This window comes from Hemitrygon akajei, chromosome 6, assembly GCF_048418815.1.
Source record: "Hemitrygon akajei chromosome 6, sHemAka1.3, whole genome shotgun sequence".
In the NCBI taxonomy this organism is placed as follows: Eukaryota; Metazoa; Chordata; class Chondrichthyes; order Myliobatiformes; family Dasyatidae; genus Hemitrygon; species Hemitrygon akajei.
In genome coordinates this window covers 46,081,810-46,096,013 of record NC_133129.1, presented here as the reverse complement: position 1 = coordinate 46,096,013, position 14,204 = coordinate 46,081,810, and the positions used below count along the sequence as shown (strand labels likewise).

Genomic DNA, 14,204 nt, shown 5'->3' with positions numbered 1-14,204 from the left:
GGAGATTTACCAGGATGCTGCCTGGTTTAGAGAGTATGCATTATGATCAGAGGTTAAGGGAGCTAGGGCTTTACTCTTTGGAGAGAAGGAGAATGAGAGGAGACATGATAGAGGTATACAAGATATTAAGAGGAATAGTGGACAGCCAGCGCCACTTCCCCAGGGCACCACTGCTCAATACAAGAGGACATGGCTTTCAGTTAAGGGGAGGGAAGTTCAAGGGGGATATTAGAGGAAGGTTTTTTACTCAGAGAGAGGTTGGTGCATGGAATGCACTGCCTGAGTCTGTGGTGGAGACAGATACACAAGTGAAATTTTAGAGACTACTAGACAGGTATATGGAGGAATTTAAGGTGGGGGGTTATATGGGAGGCAAGGTTTAAGGGTCAGCACAACATTGTGGGCCGAAGGGCCCGTACTGTGCTGTACTATTCTATGTTCTATGTTCTGTTAATCTTGGCATCAGTTATTCTGGGAGATATCTGGCTCAAATATCAAAATCCTTCATGGAAATTTATAGCTTTTCCAAAACCTGTCTTGCCATGCAGCATCCACCCTGCCTAAGCATGCACAGCCATGCCTGGATAAGATGGAAAACTTTCCAGCTTACATTGTGGGCAACTTTTTAATTGACCCGAATTATGAATTGAAATAGCAAATATAGGCAATTTCAAAAAAATGGTGCGTGATAAGGGTATTTCATGGTGATATTTCATGATCGGCAGCCCAAACTCCATAAGATACACTCAAAAGTATCCGGGAAGCAAAATCTTTGTTGTCCAGTGGTATTATCACTATAAGGGAAGTTTTATTGGAATTTTGCTTTGTGGATTAGAATTATGAGATTTTATGAAGGCTAAATCCTTAGACAGGCACACAATAGTCTGTAGAATGTAAGTTTGAAACACCAATTCAGACATGAATTATGATAAGTATTATGAATGACTTATAGGGAGACTTATTTGGGTGGAATTGAGGAATGGGAAAGGTGTAGTAACACTTATAGGGGTATATTATAGACCACCTAATGGAGAATGAGAATTGGAGGAGCAAATTTGCAAGGAGATAGCAGATATTTGTAGTAAGCACAGGGTTGTGATTGTGGGAGATTTTAATTTTCCACACATAGACTGGGAAGCCCATTCTGTAAAAGGGCTGGATGGTTTGGAGTTTGTAAAATATGTGCAGGGTAGTTTTTTTTGCAGCAATACATAGAGGTGCCAACTAGAGAAGGAGCAGTGTTGGATCTCCTGTTAGGGAATGAAATAGGTCAGGTGACTGAGGTAGATAGATAGATAGATAGATAGATAGATACTTTATTCATCCCCATGGGGAAATTCAACTTTTTTTCCAATGTCCCATACACTTGTTGTAGCAAAACTAATTACATACAATACTTAACTCAGTAAAAAATATGATATGCATCTAAATCACTATCTCAAAAAGCATTAATAATAGCTTTTAAAAAGTTCTTAAGTCCTGGCGGTAGAATTGTAAAGCCTAATGGCATTGGGGAGTATTGACCTCTTCATCCTGTCTGAGGAGCATTGCATCGATAGTAACCTGTCGCTGAAACTGCTTCTCTGTCTCTGGATGGTGCTATGTAGAGGATGTTCAGAGTTATCCATAATTGACCGTAGCCTACTTAGCGCCCTTCGCTCAGCTACCGATGTTAAACTCTCCAGTACTTTGTATGTGTGGTATGTGTTGGGGAGCACTTTGGGTCCAGTGATCACAATACAATAGTTTCAATATAATTATGAAGAAGGATAGGACTGGACCCAGGGTTGAGATTTTTGATTGGAGAAAGGCTAACTTTGAGGAGATGTGAAAGGATTTAGAAGGAGTGGATTGGGACAATTTGTTTTATGGGAAGGATGTAATAGAGAAATGGAGGTCATTTAAAGGTGAAATTTTGAAGCTACAGAATCTTTATGTTCCTGTTAGGTTGAAAGGAAAGGTTAAAAGTTTGAGAGGGCCATGGTTTTCTAGGGATATTGGAAACTTGGTTAGGAAAAAGAGAGATATCTACAATAAATATAGGGAGCATGGAGTAAATGAGGTGTTTGAGGAATATAAAAAATGTAAAAAGAATCTTAAGAAAGAGATTAGAAAAGCTAAAAGAAGATATGAGGTTGCTTTGGCAAGTAAAGTGAAAATAAATCTGAAGTGTTTCTACAGTTATATTAATAGCAACAGGATAGTGAGGGATAAAATTGGTCCCTTAGAGAATCAGAGTGGATGGCTATGTGTGGAGCCGAAAGAGATGGGGGAGATTTTGAACGATTTCTTTTCTTCGGTATTCACTAAGGAGAAGGATATTGAATGGTGTAAGGTGTGGGAAACAAGTAGGGAAGTTATGGAAACTATGACGATTAAAGAGGAGGAAGTACTGGCGCTTTTAAGGAATATAAAATTGGATAAATCTCTGGATCCTGACAGGATATTCCCTAGGACTTTGAGGGAAGTTAGTGTAGAAATAGCAGGGGCTCTGACAGAAATATTTCAAATGTCATTAGAAACGGGGATGGTGCCGGAGGATTGGCGTATTGCTCATGTGGTTCCATTGTTTAAAAGGGGTTCTAAGAGTAAACCTAGGAATTATAGGCCTGTCAGTTTGACGTCACTGGTGGGTAAATTAATGGAAAGTATTCTTAGAGATGGTATATGTAATTATCTGGATAGACAGGGTCTGATTAGAAACAGTCAGCACGGATTTGTGCGTGAAAGGTCATGTTTGACAAATCTTATTGAATTTTTTGAAGAGGTTACGAGGAAAGTTGATGAGGGTAAAGTAGTGGATGTTGTCTATATGGACTTCAGTAAGGCCTTTGACAAGGTTCCGCACAGAAGGTAAGTTAGGAAGGTTCAATCGTTAGGTGTTAATATTGAAGTAGTAAAAGGGATTTAACAGTGGCTGGATGGGAGATGCCAGAGAGTAGTGGTGGATAACTGTTTGTCAGGTTGGAGGCCGGTGACTAGTGGTGTGCCTCAGGGATCTGTACCGGGTCCAATGTTGTTTGTCATATACATTAATGATCTGGATGATGGGGTGGTAAATTGGATTAGTAAGTATGCAGATGATACTAAGGTAGGTGGTGGTGTGGATAATGAAGTAGGTTTTCAAAGTTTGCAGAGAGATTTAGGCCTGTTAGAAGAGTGGGCTGAACGATGGCAGATGGAGTTTAATGCTGATAAGTGTGAGGTGCTACATTTTGTTAGAAATAATCCAAATAGGACATACATGGTAATTGGTAGGGCATTGAAGAATGCAGTAGAACAGAGTGATCTAGGAATAATGGTGCATAGTTCCCTGAAGGTGGAATCTCATGTGGATAGGGTGGTGAAGAAAGCTTTTGGTATGCTGGCCTTTATAAATCAGAGCATTGAGTATAGGAGTTGGGATGTAATGTTAAAATTGTACAAGGCATTGGTAAGGCCGAATTGGAGTATTGTGTACAGTTCTGGTCACCGAATTATAGGAAAGATGTCAATAAAATAGAGAGAGTACTGAAAAGATTTACTAGAATGTTACCTGGGTTTCAGCACCTAAGTTACAGGGAAAGGTTGAACAAGTTAGGTCCTTATTCTTTGGAGCATAGAAGGTTGAGGGGGGACTTGATAGAGGTATTTAAAATTATGAGGGGGATAGATAGAGTTGACATGGATAGGCTTTTTCCACTGAGAGTAGGGGAGATTCAAACAAGAGGACATGAGTTGAGAGTTAGGGCGCAAAAGTTTAAGAGTAACATGAGGGGGAATTTCTTTACTCAGCGATTGGTAGCTGTGTGGAACGAACTTCCAGTAAAAGTGGTAGAGGCAGGTTCGGTATTGTCATTTAAAGTAAAATTGAATAGGTATATGGATGGCCTGCTTCCGTGCTGTAATTGTTATATGGTTATATGCGCACCATCAAGCTCACTAGAATGTTCTATTGATATGCTTCCATTGCAGACTGTGGTTTCTAATCACTCTTGGAGTTCTAAATAAAGATTAATACAGCAAAGGCACAGCCCTTTCCAAACCACAAGCTAAACGTAATGAAAACAAGAGAAATCAGTGGACTGGAACAAATTGCATAGTTCTGTCAAAGATGCATGATGCACCAGCTAATTTCTTTGTCCCTGTGTGTTCTATGACATTATGATTCAGAATAAGAGGGATCAGTACAAATATAACTGAGAAAACTGGATTTATTTGGCAGAATGCCAAGGTACATGGTTTATGTAGTTTGCACGCCATAACATTTTAATATTAAATTAAGCAAAAGCTGCGTGATAAGAAAATGTAAATATCAAATTTCTTTCATCTGCTCCTTGACTCATATTAATCAACTAAAGAAATTGATATGTACCTGGAAACTTCTTTCTTGGCTGCTTCATGGGTTATTTCAGGGACCAATTTCATCAGAATTCTAGTGAATTCCACTGGATTCCCATCTACTACGTTTTATTGATTTGTTCATTGAATATACACCATGGCCACTTTATTAGGTGCACCTGTACACCTGCTCGTTAATGCAAATATCTCATCAACCAACTGTGTGGCAGCAACTCAATGCATATAACATGCAGACGTGGTCAAGAGGTTCAGTATTTGTTCAGATCAAACATCAGAATGGGGAAGAAATGTGATCTAAGTGACTTTGAATGTGGAATGCTTGTTGGTGCCAGAATGGGAGGCTCAAGTATCTCAGAAACTGCTGATCTCCTGGGAATTTCACACACAACAGTCTCTAGATTTTACAGAGAATAGTGCAATTCTTTTAAAAAAAGCCACCCAGTGAGGGGCAGTTCTGTAGGCAATAATGTTTTGTTGATGAGGGAGGTCAGATGAGAATGGTCAGACTGGTTCAAGTTGACAGGAAGGTGACAGTAATTCACATAACCACACATTACAACAGTGGTGTGCAGAAGAGCATCTCTGAACGCACAACACATCAAACCAGGTCAAGTTTGACGCAAAACAGCCTGTTTTCATATTTTATCAAGGAAAAGTAGATTTTCAATAAAAGAAAATCAGCTTGGTGGAAATGTATTTCCAAGCAAATGGCCGTTGCTCAATAAGGAAAAGATAAACATGACTAACTTCTCAATGCCCCGTATTTGGGCAGGTGTACACCAAGGATCAACATTTTTACAGGAAGGGATGCAAGCATTGAAGTGGTTAGTAAAAATAGGGTGGCACTGGTAGTGGAGTGGTTAGCACAATGCTTTACAGTACAGGCAACCTGGGTTCAAATCCCGGGGCTGCCTGTAAGGAGTGTGTATGTTCTCCCCATGACTGTGTGCGTTTCCTTGCACATTCCAAAGACATACCAGTTGGTAGGTTAATTGGTAATTGCAAATTGTCCCGTAATTAGTCTAGGATTAAAAATTATTTTTTAAACCTCCTTAAAGTGACCACTGGCTTACTGAGCTTCTCCTTATAACCCAAACACTCTGGTCCCAGTAAAGTCCTCATAATTTTTGTTTGTATCCTTTTGTGTTTAATGACAACATCCCTTTAGCAGGGTGACCAGAACTGTATGGAATACTCCATATGTGGTCTTACCAATGTCATATAGAGCTGTAACTAGGCATCCTAGCTCCACACTCAATTCTGGAAAGTAGATCTGGAGTCAGCGAAGGCAAGAGAATACATTGAAGAAGAATTAGTGGATTCTAGAGTGAAGTAGTATGTGGGTATTTCATACTGATGCAGTATTCTGACTAAGTAAAGATCTTAGAAGGATGAAGAGAGGTGGACATGTGGTGAAAATGAATGTATCAGTCATTTTGCCATAAATTGATTTATAGTGTTGCAGTATTTTATATCTGCACTTCCTTTGACTACCACTAGATGGCAAGAGATAAATAAATGGTGTTTTTCCAGTTTATTATGATTTTTTTCCATGTCAGAGATTCAAATTACTTTATGCTAAGGTTTTTTTCACAAGACACATTACTGATTTCATATGATTTGGCAACAGTACTTTGTTTTGACAAGAAATAGAATTTATTCTTTGACAATGAAGTATTATATGTCTCTGGAAATTAGATCAGATTGTGCTAGTTTTATCAAAGTTCAAAGTAAATTTATTATGAAAGTACACATATGTCAGTATATTCAAACCTGAGATTAATTTTCTTATGGGCATACTCAGTAAATCCAAGAAACAGTATAGAATCGATGAAAGACCACACCCATCAAAGTGGACAAACAACCAGTGTGCAAAAGACCGCAAATGCTGCAAATATAAAAGGAACAAAAAGGAAATAATAAATAAATAGATAGATAGATAGGGAATAAATATTGAGAACATGAATGAAGAGTTCTTGAAAGTGAGTCCACTTTGGTGATGGGGCAAATGAAGTTATTTCCAACTGGTTCAAGAACCTGATGGTTGAGGGGTAATAACTATACCTGAACCTGGTGGTGAGAGTCCTGAGGCTCCTGTACCACCTTCCTGATGGCAGTGATGAGAAGAGAGCATGACTTAGTTGGTGGAGATCCCTGATGCTAGATGCTGCTGTACTGTGATAGCTCTTCATGCAGAGGTGCTCAATGGTTGGAAGGCCTTTACACAAGATGGACTGGGCCATATCCACTACTTTTTGTAGGATTTTCCATCCAAGGACATTGGTGTTTCCATACCACACTGTGATGCAGCCAGTCAATATACTCTCCACTGCACACCCATAGAAGTTTGTTAAAGTTTTAGACACAATGTTGAATCGGTGCAAATTTATAAGGAAGTAGAGCTGTTGCCGCACTTTCTTCGTAATTGCACTTACACGCTGGACCCAGGACAAGTCCTCTGAAATGAAAACACTGAGGAATTGCTGACCCTCTCCTCTTGTGGAGGAGATGTTGTTGCCAATCCTAACTGAATGGGTCTGCAAGTGAGGAAATTGAGGAACCGATTACACAAGGAGGTATTGAGGCCAAGGTTTTGAAGCCTATTGATTAATTTTGAGGGAGCAATAGAATTGAACACTGAGCTGTAGTCGATAACGAGCATCCTGACGTATGCATCCTTGCTGTCCAGGTGTTCCAGGCTTGAGTGAAAATCCAATGAAATGGTATCTGCTGTGGCAGTAGGCAAATAGGAGTGAATCTAAGTCGTTCCTCAGGCAAGAGTTGATGTGTTTCAACACCAGCATCTCATAACACTTCAGCAACCTCTCAAACCATTTCTTCACAGTGGATGTAAGCGTTACGAGATAATAGTCCTTATGGCAGGTTACCATGTTCTTCTCGGGCACTGGAATAACTGAAGCCTGGTTGAAGCAGGTGATACCCCAGGCTGCCGAAGCGGGCGTTAAAGATATCGGAGAACACTCCAGCCAGGTCTTTAGTACTCAGCCAGCCACCCCCATCTGGGCCGGATGCTTTTTGTGAGTTCACCCTCCTCTCAGGTCAGCCTCAGCGATGGAAATCACAGTGCCATCGGTGGCTGTGGGCCTTGTTTTTATGGTCAAAGCAAGCATAGAAGGCATTGAGTTCATACAGGAGCAAAGGCCTGTTCTCATTCAATCCCTGCCACAGGTGTCAAGCATCCACATTGATCCTACATTAATCCAGAACTGCCACTTCGCCCGTGAGGTGGCTTTCCGGCGATCGTATCTAGACCTCTTGTATCTTACTTGGTTGCCAGACCTGAACTCTCCCAATCTGACGCTCAACAGTTTGCAGATCTCATGGTTCATTCAAGACTTCTCAAAAAAATCAAATCAAACTTGAATAAGTTGCAATTTTGGACATTTCCTGGACAAAATTATGCCTGGACCTTTCCTGTCATGAATCACCTGACTCGATTTCTGCAACAGGGAATCGCATTCTAGGCCAATCTCTAAGTGTTGCACCTTTTGGAATATTGCATGAGAGCTGAGCCCACATTGACCCGGGGATGTCTATCATTGTGTACTTTCAAGACAATGTAGTCTGACTCTGGCAGTAGTAAACAGATTTATTAGTAAAGTCAGTGTTCAGTGTTCAATGGTGGAGAGGCCTTTACCCATGATGGACTGGGCCGTATCCTCTACTTCTTATAGGATTTTCCACTCAAGGGCATTGGTGTTTCCATGCCAGGCCATGATGCAACCAGTCAATGCACTCTCCACCACACATTTATAGACGTTTGCCGAAGTTTTAGATGTCATGCTGAATCTTTGCAAACTCCTAAGGAAACAGAGGTACTGCCATGGTTTCTTTGTAATTGCAGGGTACTAACTGTTCCTAAACCTGGTGTTGTGGGATCTGAGGCTCGTGTACCTCTTATGCAGTAATACAGGTTAAGTACCCCTTATCCAAAATGCTTGGGGCCGCCAGAAGTGTTTTGGATTTCAGACTTTTTCAGACTTTGAAATACATGATTAATAGCTTGGTATTGCCATCATCTCTGACTCTGAATTTCAGTGCTACCAGTAAGCGGTCTTTGCCTTACACTTGTTCATCACATATGTTTACTCAACATTATTAATATTAATGAAAATACTGTAAAATGTGTGCAGGGTAACAAAACCAGCACGGTATCGGGAGCACACCTGAAATCAGCTGTTGGACAACAACAAACAATGGCAGCCTTTCAGTCTCACCGTGTTGATTAAAAGTACAAGTACACTGTACTTGTATTTTACCTTTTTACGTTTTATGTAAGATATAAAAACAATCAACATTATAGACTCTTGTACTGCTGTTAGATTTTTATCAGCGACTATCGTCAGAATCTCCAATGAATTTCTCTGCTGCTTCACGACCAGTAGACTCTTTATCTTCAAAATTTTTTAAATCTTTAAAAATGTATTGCCATGCCTTTCTTAGATTTCTGCAACTAGCCAGCTGAATGTTTACAGTTACCTTCAATTTTCAGTTTGTCGTGATAGATCGTGGCTTGTTTCATTATCAGCGCACTGTTAGTGGCATATACTCACTCCACATCTGATGAATCCACTCTTTCAATACACAGTTGAGATCTCCACTTTATGCTTTATGCAGTAGTTTTTGATTTTTCATTAGCTTCTGTTCATTACGTGTGTGAGGTCACTTGTCAGAACTGTCTGTGATGTGTAGAGACCTGCGCATTGCCTGGATCCTCCCCAGCGCCTTGTGGAACTTCCCACTTGTGACAACGCTCAAAAAAACATTGGATTTCAGAGGTTTTCAGATTTTTGGAATTTTGGATGAAGGGCACTCAACTGCAGTAGGGAGAAGAGGGTATGGCCTGATGGTGAGAAGTCTTTGATGATGGATGTTTACTGATGCAGAAAAATAATCCAGGAGTTTCTCCAGTTGTTTCTGCAGGCTACTTCCTATCATCTCAGCTCAACCCACCTCACACTTTCCCAGCTCAACCCATCCAAAGCTGCTTCTTCACTCTTGTGTTGCATCTTTCTATGCAGGGTTTTTGCTTGCTAGTTATTATTTCAGCCACGTTGATAGTTTGAACAAATATATTAGTTGTAACTCTGCCTCCACTTATATAAGACTTTTCTTGTGTACTGGCAGTAACTGCCCAAAAATACTGCAATATTTCCAGTATAGAAGCAAAAGATTGTATTGAAAATGCTTTGGCATATTACCAATGTCTTGTGCACTCGGAGCACCAGGAAAACAATTACTGACGTAAATCACTGCACAAGTTAACCTGAAAGGTCTTTGCTTTAAAATCTGACTGAAGATCTCAGAAATTCCATGAAAGATAAAATGCAGCTGATGGCAATGTTATTTTGGAATCTTAGATCACTAGATGATAACGTACAGAGGAAAACATCTATCTCATCATTTGTTTTTTTAAAAACTTAAGCATTTTTTGGTTGCAAGAGGTGATAGCGTAGAAGAGCTGAATCAAAAATTTGTGAGACATTTCTTATTTATCACTAAATGATATAGTGGTATAATAATTTGTCCACAGACAGTGGCACATTGTACTAAGTTGTCAAATGCATTTTCGGAGGCAGAATACAATACACTCTTGTACTGATAGCCTGAGTCTGCAGGCAGCTGCTTTTAATTAATTCTTTAAACTGAAATAGAATCCAAGAGACTTTAAATCTGTGATTCTTTAGTCTGCCACAAGATGGCAGAAGGTGAACAAAGGGGAATAATTAATTTTAGTCTTTATCTTGCTGAAAAAATTACTTTATAGAATTTTTTTCCTTTGGCAAATTATTCATTTTGCAAGATCCATCTCGTTTGTTTTCCTGTACTGTTTATTCAGTCAGTTCAGTGAGCAGACACAGAATATAGTACATTAATTTGAGCTGCTTTTGTTTGGGCTCATAAGGTAGCCGTGTGATTATGAATGCAATAAATCAAAATTGTCTCTGGAACCATTCATACATGATGGGAATGTGGAAGACAAAAGAAAACTGCTTTTAATTTATTACAAACAAGTGAAAATTTGCTGATGCTGGAAATCTGAGCATCACGCAGCATCGCTGACAGGTTTCGGTTCGAAACGTCGACTGATTACTCTTTTCCATAGATGCTGCGTGGCCTGCTGAGTTCCTCCAGCATTTTGTGTGTGTTTCTTTAATTTATTACAGCTGTAGTTATTATATGAAACTTACTTGCTATCCATCTTAATTTTATGATTTAGTTCATAACCTTCCCCTAGCTTTACTTATGGAATTTAAATTAAAGCAAAATGTCCTTGCCTCCAAGAAGTTCTGAAAATATTTTTGAAAAGGTATAGCACCTATTCACCAGAATGACACCAAACTTAGAGAGTTAGATATAAAATCCCCAAAATCCTAGATTATATTTCTTTTGGAAGTTTAATGACAATTCATTGTAGTTAGAAAAAAGTAATTACCAGTACTTAATAAAAGAGATGCAGCTAATATATCCTTCAGATGGGAGGCTGCAGAAATAGCAGGTATAGTCATAAAATGAGCGTTAAGTCATGTAGGATATTTAGGAATGAAGTCCTTACAGGAGGCAGGGTGGGAGCCAGTACAGATGGGATACTGCATGTGTCAGTAGATGCTGTCATCCTATCCTTCAGGTGTTCCAACAACCAAAATTAGTAACATCATTTTCTGTTTCTTAAGGTGCACTATAATTTCTAAATAACTGCTTTTGACTCTTACTATTTAACAGGCGATAGTATATTATCAGAAAAAAGGGAGTGAATATATTTTTCCATTTACTAAGTAAATATTTTCTTTCTTCTTGTAGATTGTTCACAGTGTGCAGAACCTCACTCAGCTTCTATACAGTTTACAGGTTAGTTAATTTTGTCTTTAATCATCTAAGTCCATTTTGGATTGACTTGTAACTTTTCTACTCGGAGCAATATCTGTAAAAACTGGATGTGCAGAACCCTTTGTCTGATCGGTACGGATGAACCAGGGTGTTGAGTTTGGCCTGTGATGTACAGACAGTCCCCGGGTTACGTACGAGTCCCGTTCCTGAGGCCATCTTTGTACGGAAGTTTGAACAAGTACATCCGGTATTATTTAGTGTCAGTTAGTCAAACGTTTGTCTTAGTATATAGTATATATTTTATCTTTCTATGCATATAAAACACTTAAGAAACGTATGTATTCCAATAATTAAACCACTGTGTTGCTTAGTAATAATTGTAGCTTTCATCGGGGCAGGGCCTTTCACATGCTCCATTATTCTCACTTTATCCGTTATCCTTTAAAATTGTTCCGATCATTGATCGACTGTAGCCTAACGTTTTTCCAGTGACCGATGGTGTTTCACCTCTTTCCAAACGATTTATTATTTCCACTTTATTTTCAATCGTGATCACTTCCCGTCAACGGAACAGAAACACTGCGGGCGGCGGGTCCCGACCTGCGCTGGCTCCTGAGGCCCACTTGGTCCTAAGGACCACCCCACTGAGACAGGCTAAATGGGACAAGTGGGGGCTGTGCTGGGTTTGGGTATTTGATCCTCCTCAATATTCCGCGTGGGAATTTAAACTGGAGGTGGCAGTGGGGTTTTTTACGAGCTCGAGTTACGAGCTCGACATCAACCCGGCACGGATGATATGGGAGTCACTGGATCGACATCTGTTCTCAAGCCCGGCACTGATCTCACTGTGCCACCAGCTGACCGGAATGGGGGGGGGGGGGGCGGCGGGGTCAGGGTGAATCTTACTAAGAAAATTTTAAGCCAAATACAAAGTTAAACACTCAACATAGTGTCAACGGCAATGACTTAAAATGTCGGACTACATCGCAATCTGACTTAAAATGGCGGATGGCGTTCTCCTTCCTCGGTTCGTAAGTACGAGTTGTCTGTAAGTCGGACGTTCGTAACTCGGGGACTACCTGTATTTGCAGACACGATAGTGTAGCGGTTAATGCAGTACTTTACAGAAACCAGCTGTAAGATCAGAGTTCAATTCCCACCACTGCCTGTAAGGAGTTTGTGCGTTCTCCCTGTCACCGCATGGGATTTCTCCGGGTGTTCCGGTTTGCTCCCACATTCCGAAGACGTGTGGGTGAGGGTTAGTGAGTTGTGGGCATACTATGCTGTAGCTCTTGCGGGCTACCCAGCGCTGTCCTTGCTGATTCGATTTCATACAAAGCAACATATCTTACTGTATGTTTTGATACAGATGTGCGGATAAAGTTAATCTTTCTGTTGTGGTTCAGAAAGCTGCCATATTGAGAATGACATTGACATACGTGATACTGCTGGTAACCATGAATCCTGTGGTTTGACAGCCATTGTCATGTTTTCAATGCATGAGGAAGACTTCCTGCCACTGTGGTTAAGATAGATATCACCAGCAAGATTGTAACTAATAGATTTCTGTAAGTGTCGGAATGAGAAACATTTAAGCTGCTAAAATATTATAGACTTTAGTGATTGATTGGTGTGACAGGAAATTAAGGAGTTCCTGTTCACTGTAAAGCTTCTGAGATTGACTATTGTCAAATGTAGCAAGGTACATTGAAAACTCTATATGCATATAATTTCATTACAGCAGTGCACTGAGGTAGTACCAGGGAAAACAATGACAGAATGCGGAATAATGTGTTAGAGTTACAGAGAAAGTGCAATGCAGGCAGATCATAAAATGCAAGGCCATAATAGGATAGTCTGTGAGGTCAAGAGTCCATCTTATTGTACTAGAGAATTGTTGAATAGTCTTATAATGACAGAATAGAAGCTGTCTTTGAGCCTGTGACTACATGCTTTCAGGCTTTTGTATATTCTGCCTGATTGGAAGGGTGAGAATAGAGAATGTCTGGTCTTTGATTATGTTGGCTGTTTTACCGACACAGCATGAAACATAGACAGACTCCGTAGAGCGGAGTCAGATTTCGCATTAAAGCAAATAGACCGTAAGCTATAGGAGCTGAATTAGGCCATTCGGCCTATAGAGTCTGCCCCGCTGGCTGATTTATTATCCCTCTCAACTCTATTCCCCTGCCTTCTCCCAGTAATCTTTGATGCCCTTTTTCAAATCAAGCACCTATCAAACTCTGATTTAAATATACCCGATGACTTAACATCCACAGCTGTCTGTGGCAATGAATTCCACAGATTCCCCATCCTCTAGCTAAAGAAATCCCTCTTCATCACTCTTCTAAAGAGGCATCCTTCTATTTTGAGGCTTTAATGTAAGGGTATGAAAGATACATGTAGGAAAATGTTGATAAAATATTTTGTTTAAGGAAGGATGTGTTTGATTTGGAGCAGGGCAGAGGAGAATCACTGATTGATCCCTGGTTGGTGCTGGGATGCATGAAGAAGGTTTATACGCGTTGGTCCGTGTGCATGGATAAATGAGATGTGATCTTCCTGAGACTTATACAATTCTGGTTGGAATAGACTGCGTTTCTCTTTCCATCAGTGAGGGTAATGAAGAGATATGCTTTCAGATTAAGGTGTTGCCCATTTCAGATGCAGATCAGGAGGAATTTCTTCTCTCAATTCATCAGTGATGAACTTTCACAGTTCACTGTTCCAGAAATCTGTGAATGTGTTCAGAGCTATTCAGTATATTCAAGGTGAGAATTGGTAATGAACCATCCCATGCCCACACATAACGTAGTTGGCAAAAATGTTGAATGATTTGGTCCTGAGTATGTTTTGCATGCACCAAGAATGTAAAACATGCAGATGATGACGATAATTCTCTGTCGATGCTGGCTTGGTGCCACCCCTGCAAAGGTAGGTTTCATTAACCCAGCCAGAAAAAAAAGTGACCTTTTTAGTAATTACCTGAGTTAACTTTGAATGGATTTGGAATG

At 40.1% G+C, this 14,204-nt stretch overlaps 1 protein-coding gene across 4 annotated transcripts in view; it reads left to right on the top strand.

Annotated features, from left to right (window-relative positions):
* Positions 1 to 14,204, top strand: part of arhgef28a (Rho guanine nucleotide exchange factor (GEF) 28a) — a 385,900-nt gene that overhangs the window by 310,202 nt on the left and 61,494 nt on the right. For all 4 annotated transcript variants that reach the window (XM_073048304.1, XM_073048303.1, XM_073048302.1 and 1 more), the window contains one exon: positions 11,164 to 11,211. In XM_073048304.1, the coding sequence (XP_072904405.1) occupies positions 11,164 to 11,211 (48 nt within the window). The remainder of the gene's footprint in view (positions 1 to 11,163; positions 11,212 to 14,204) is intronic.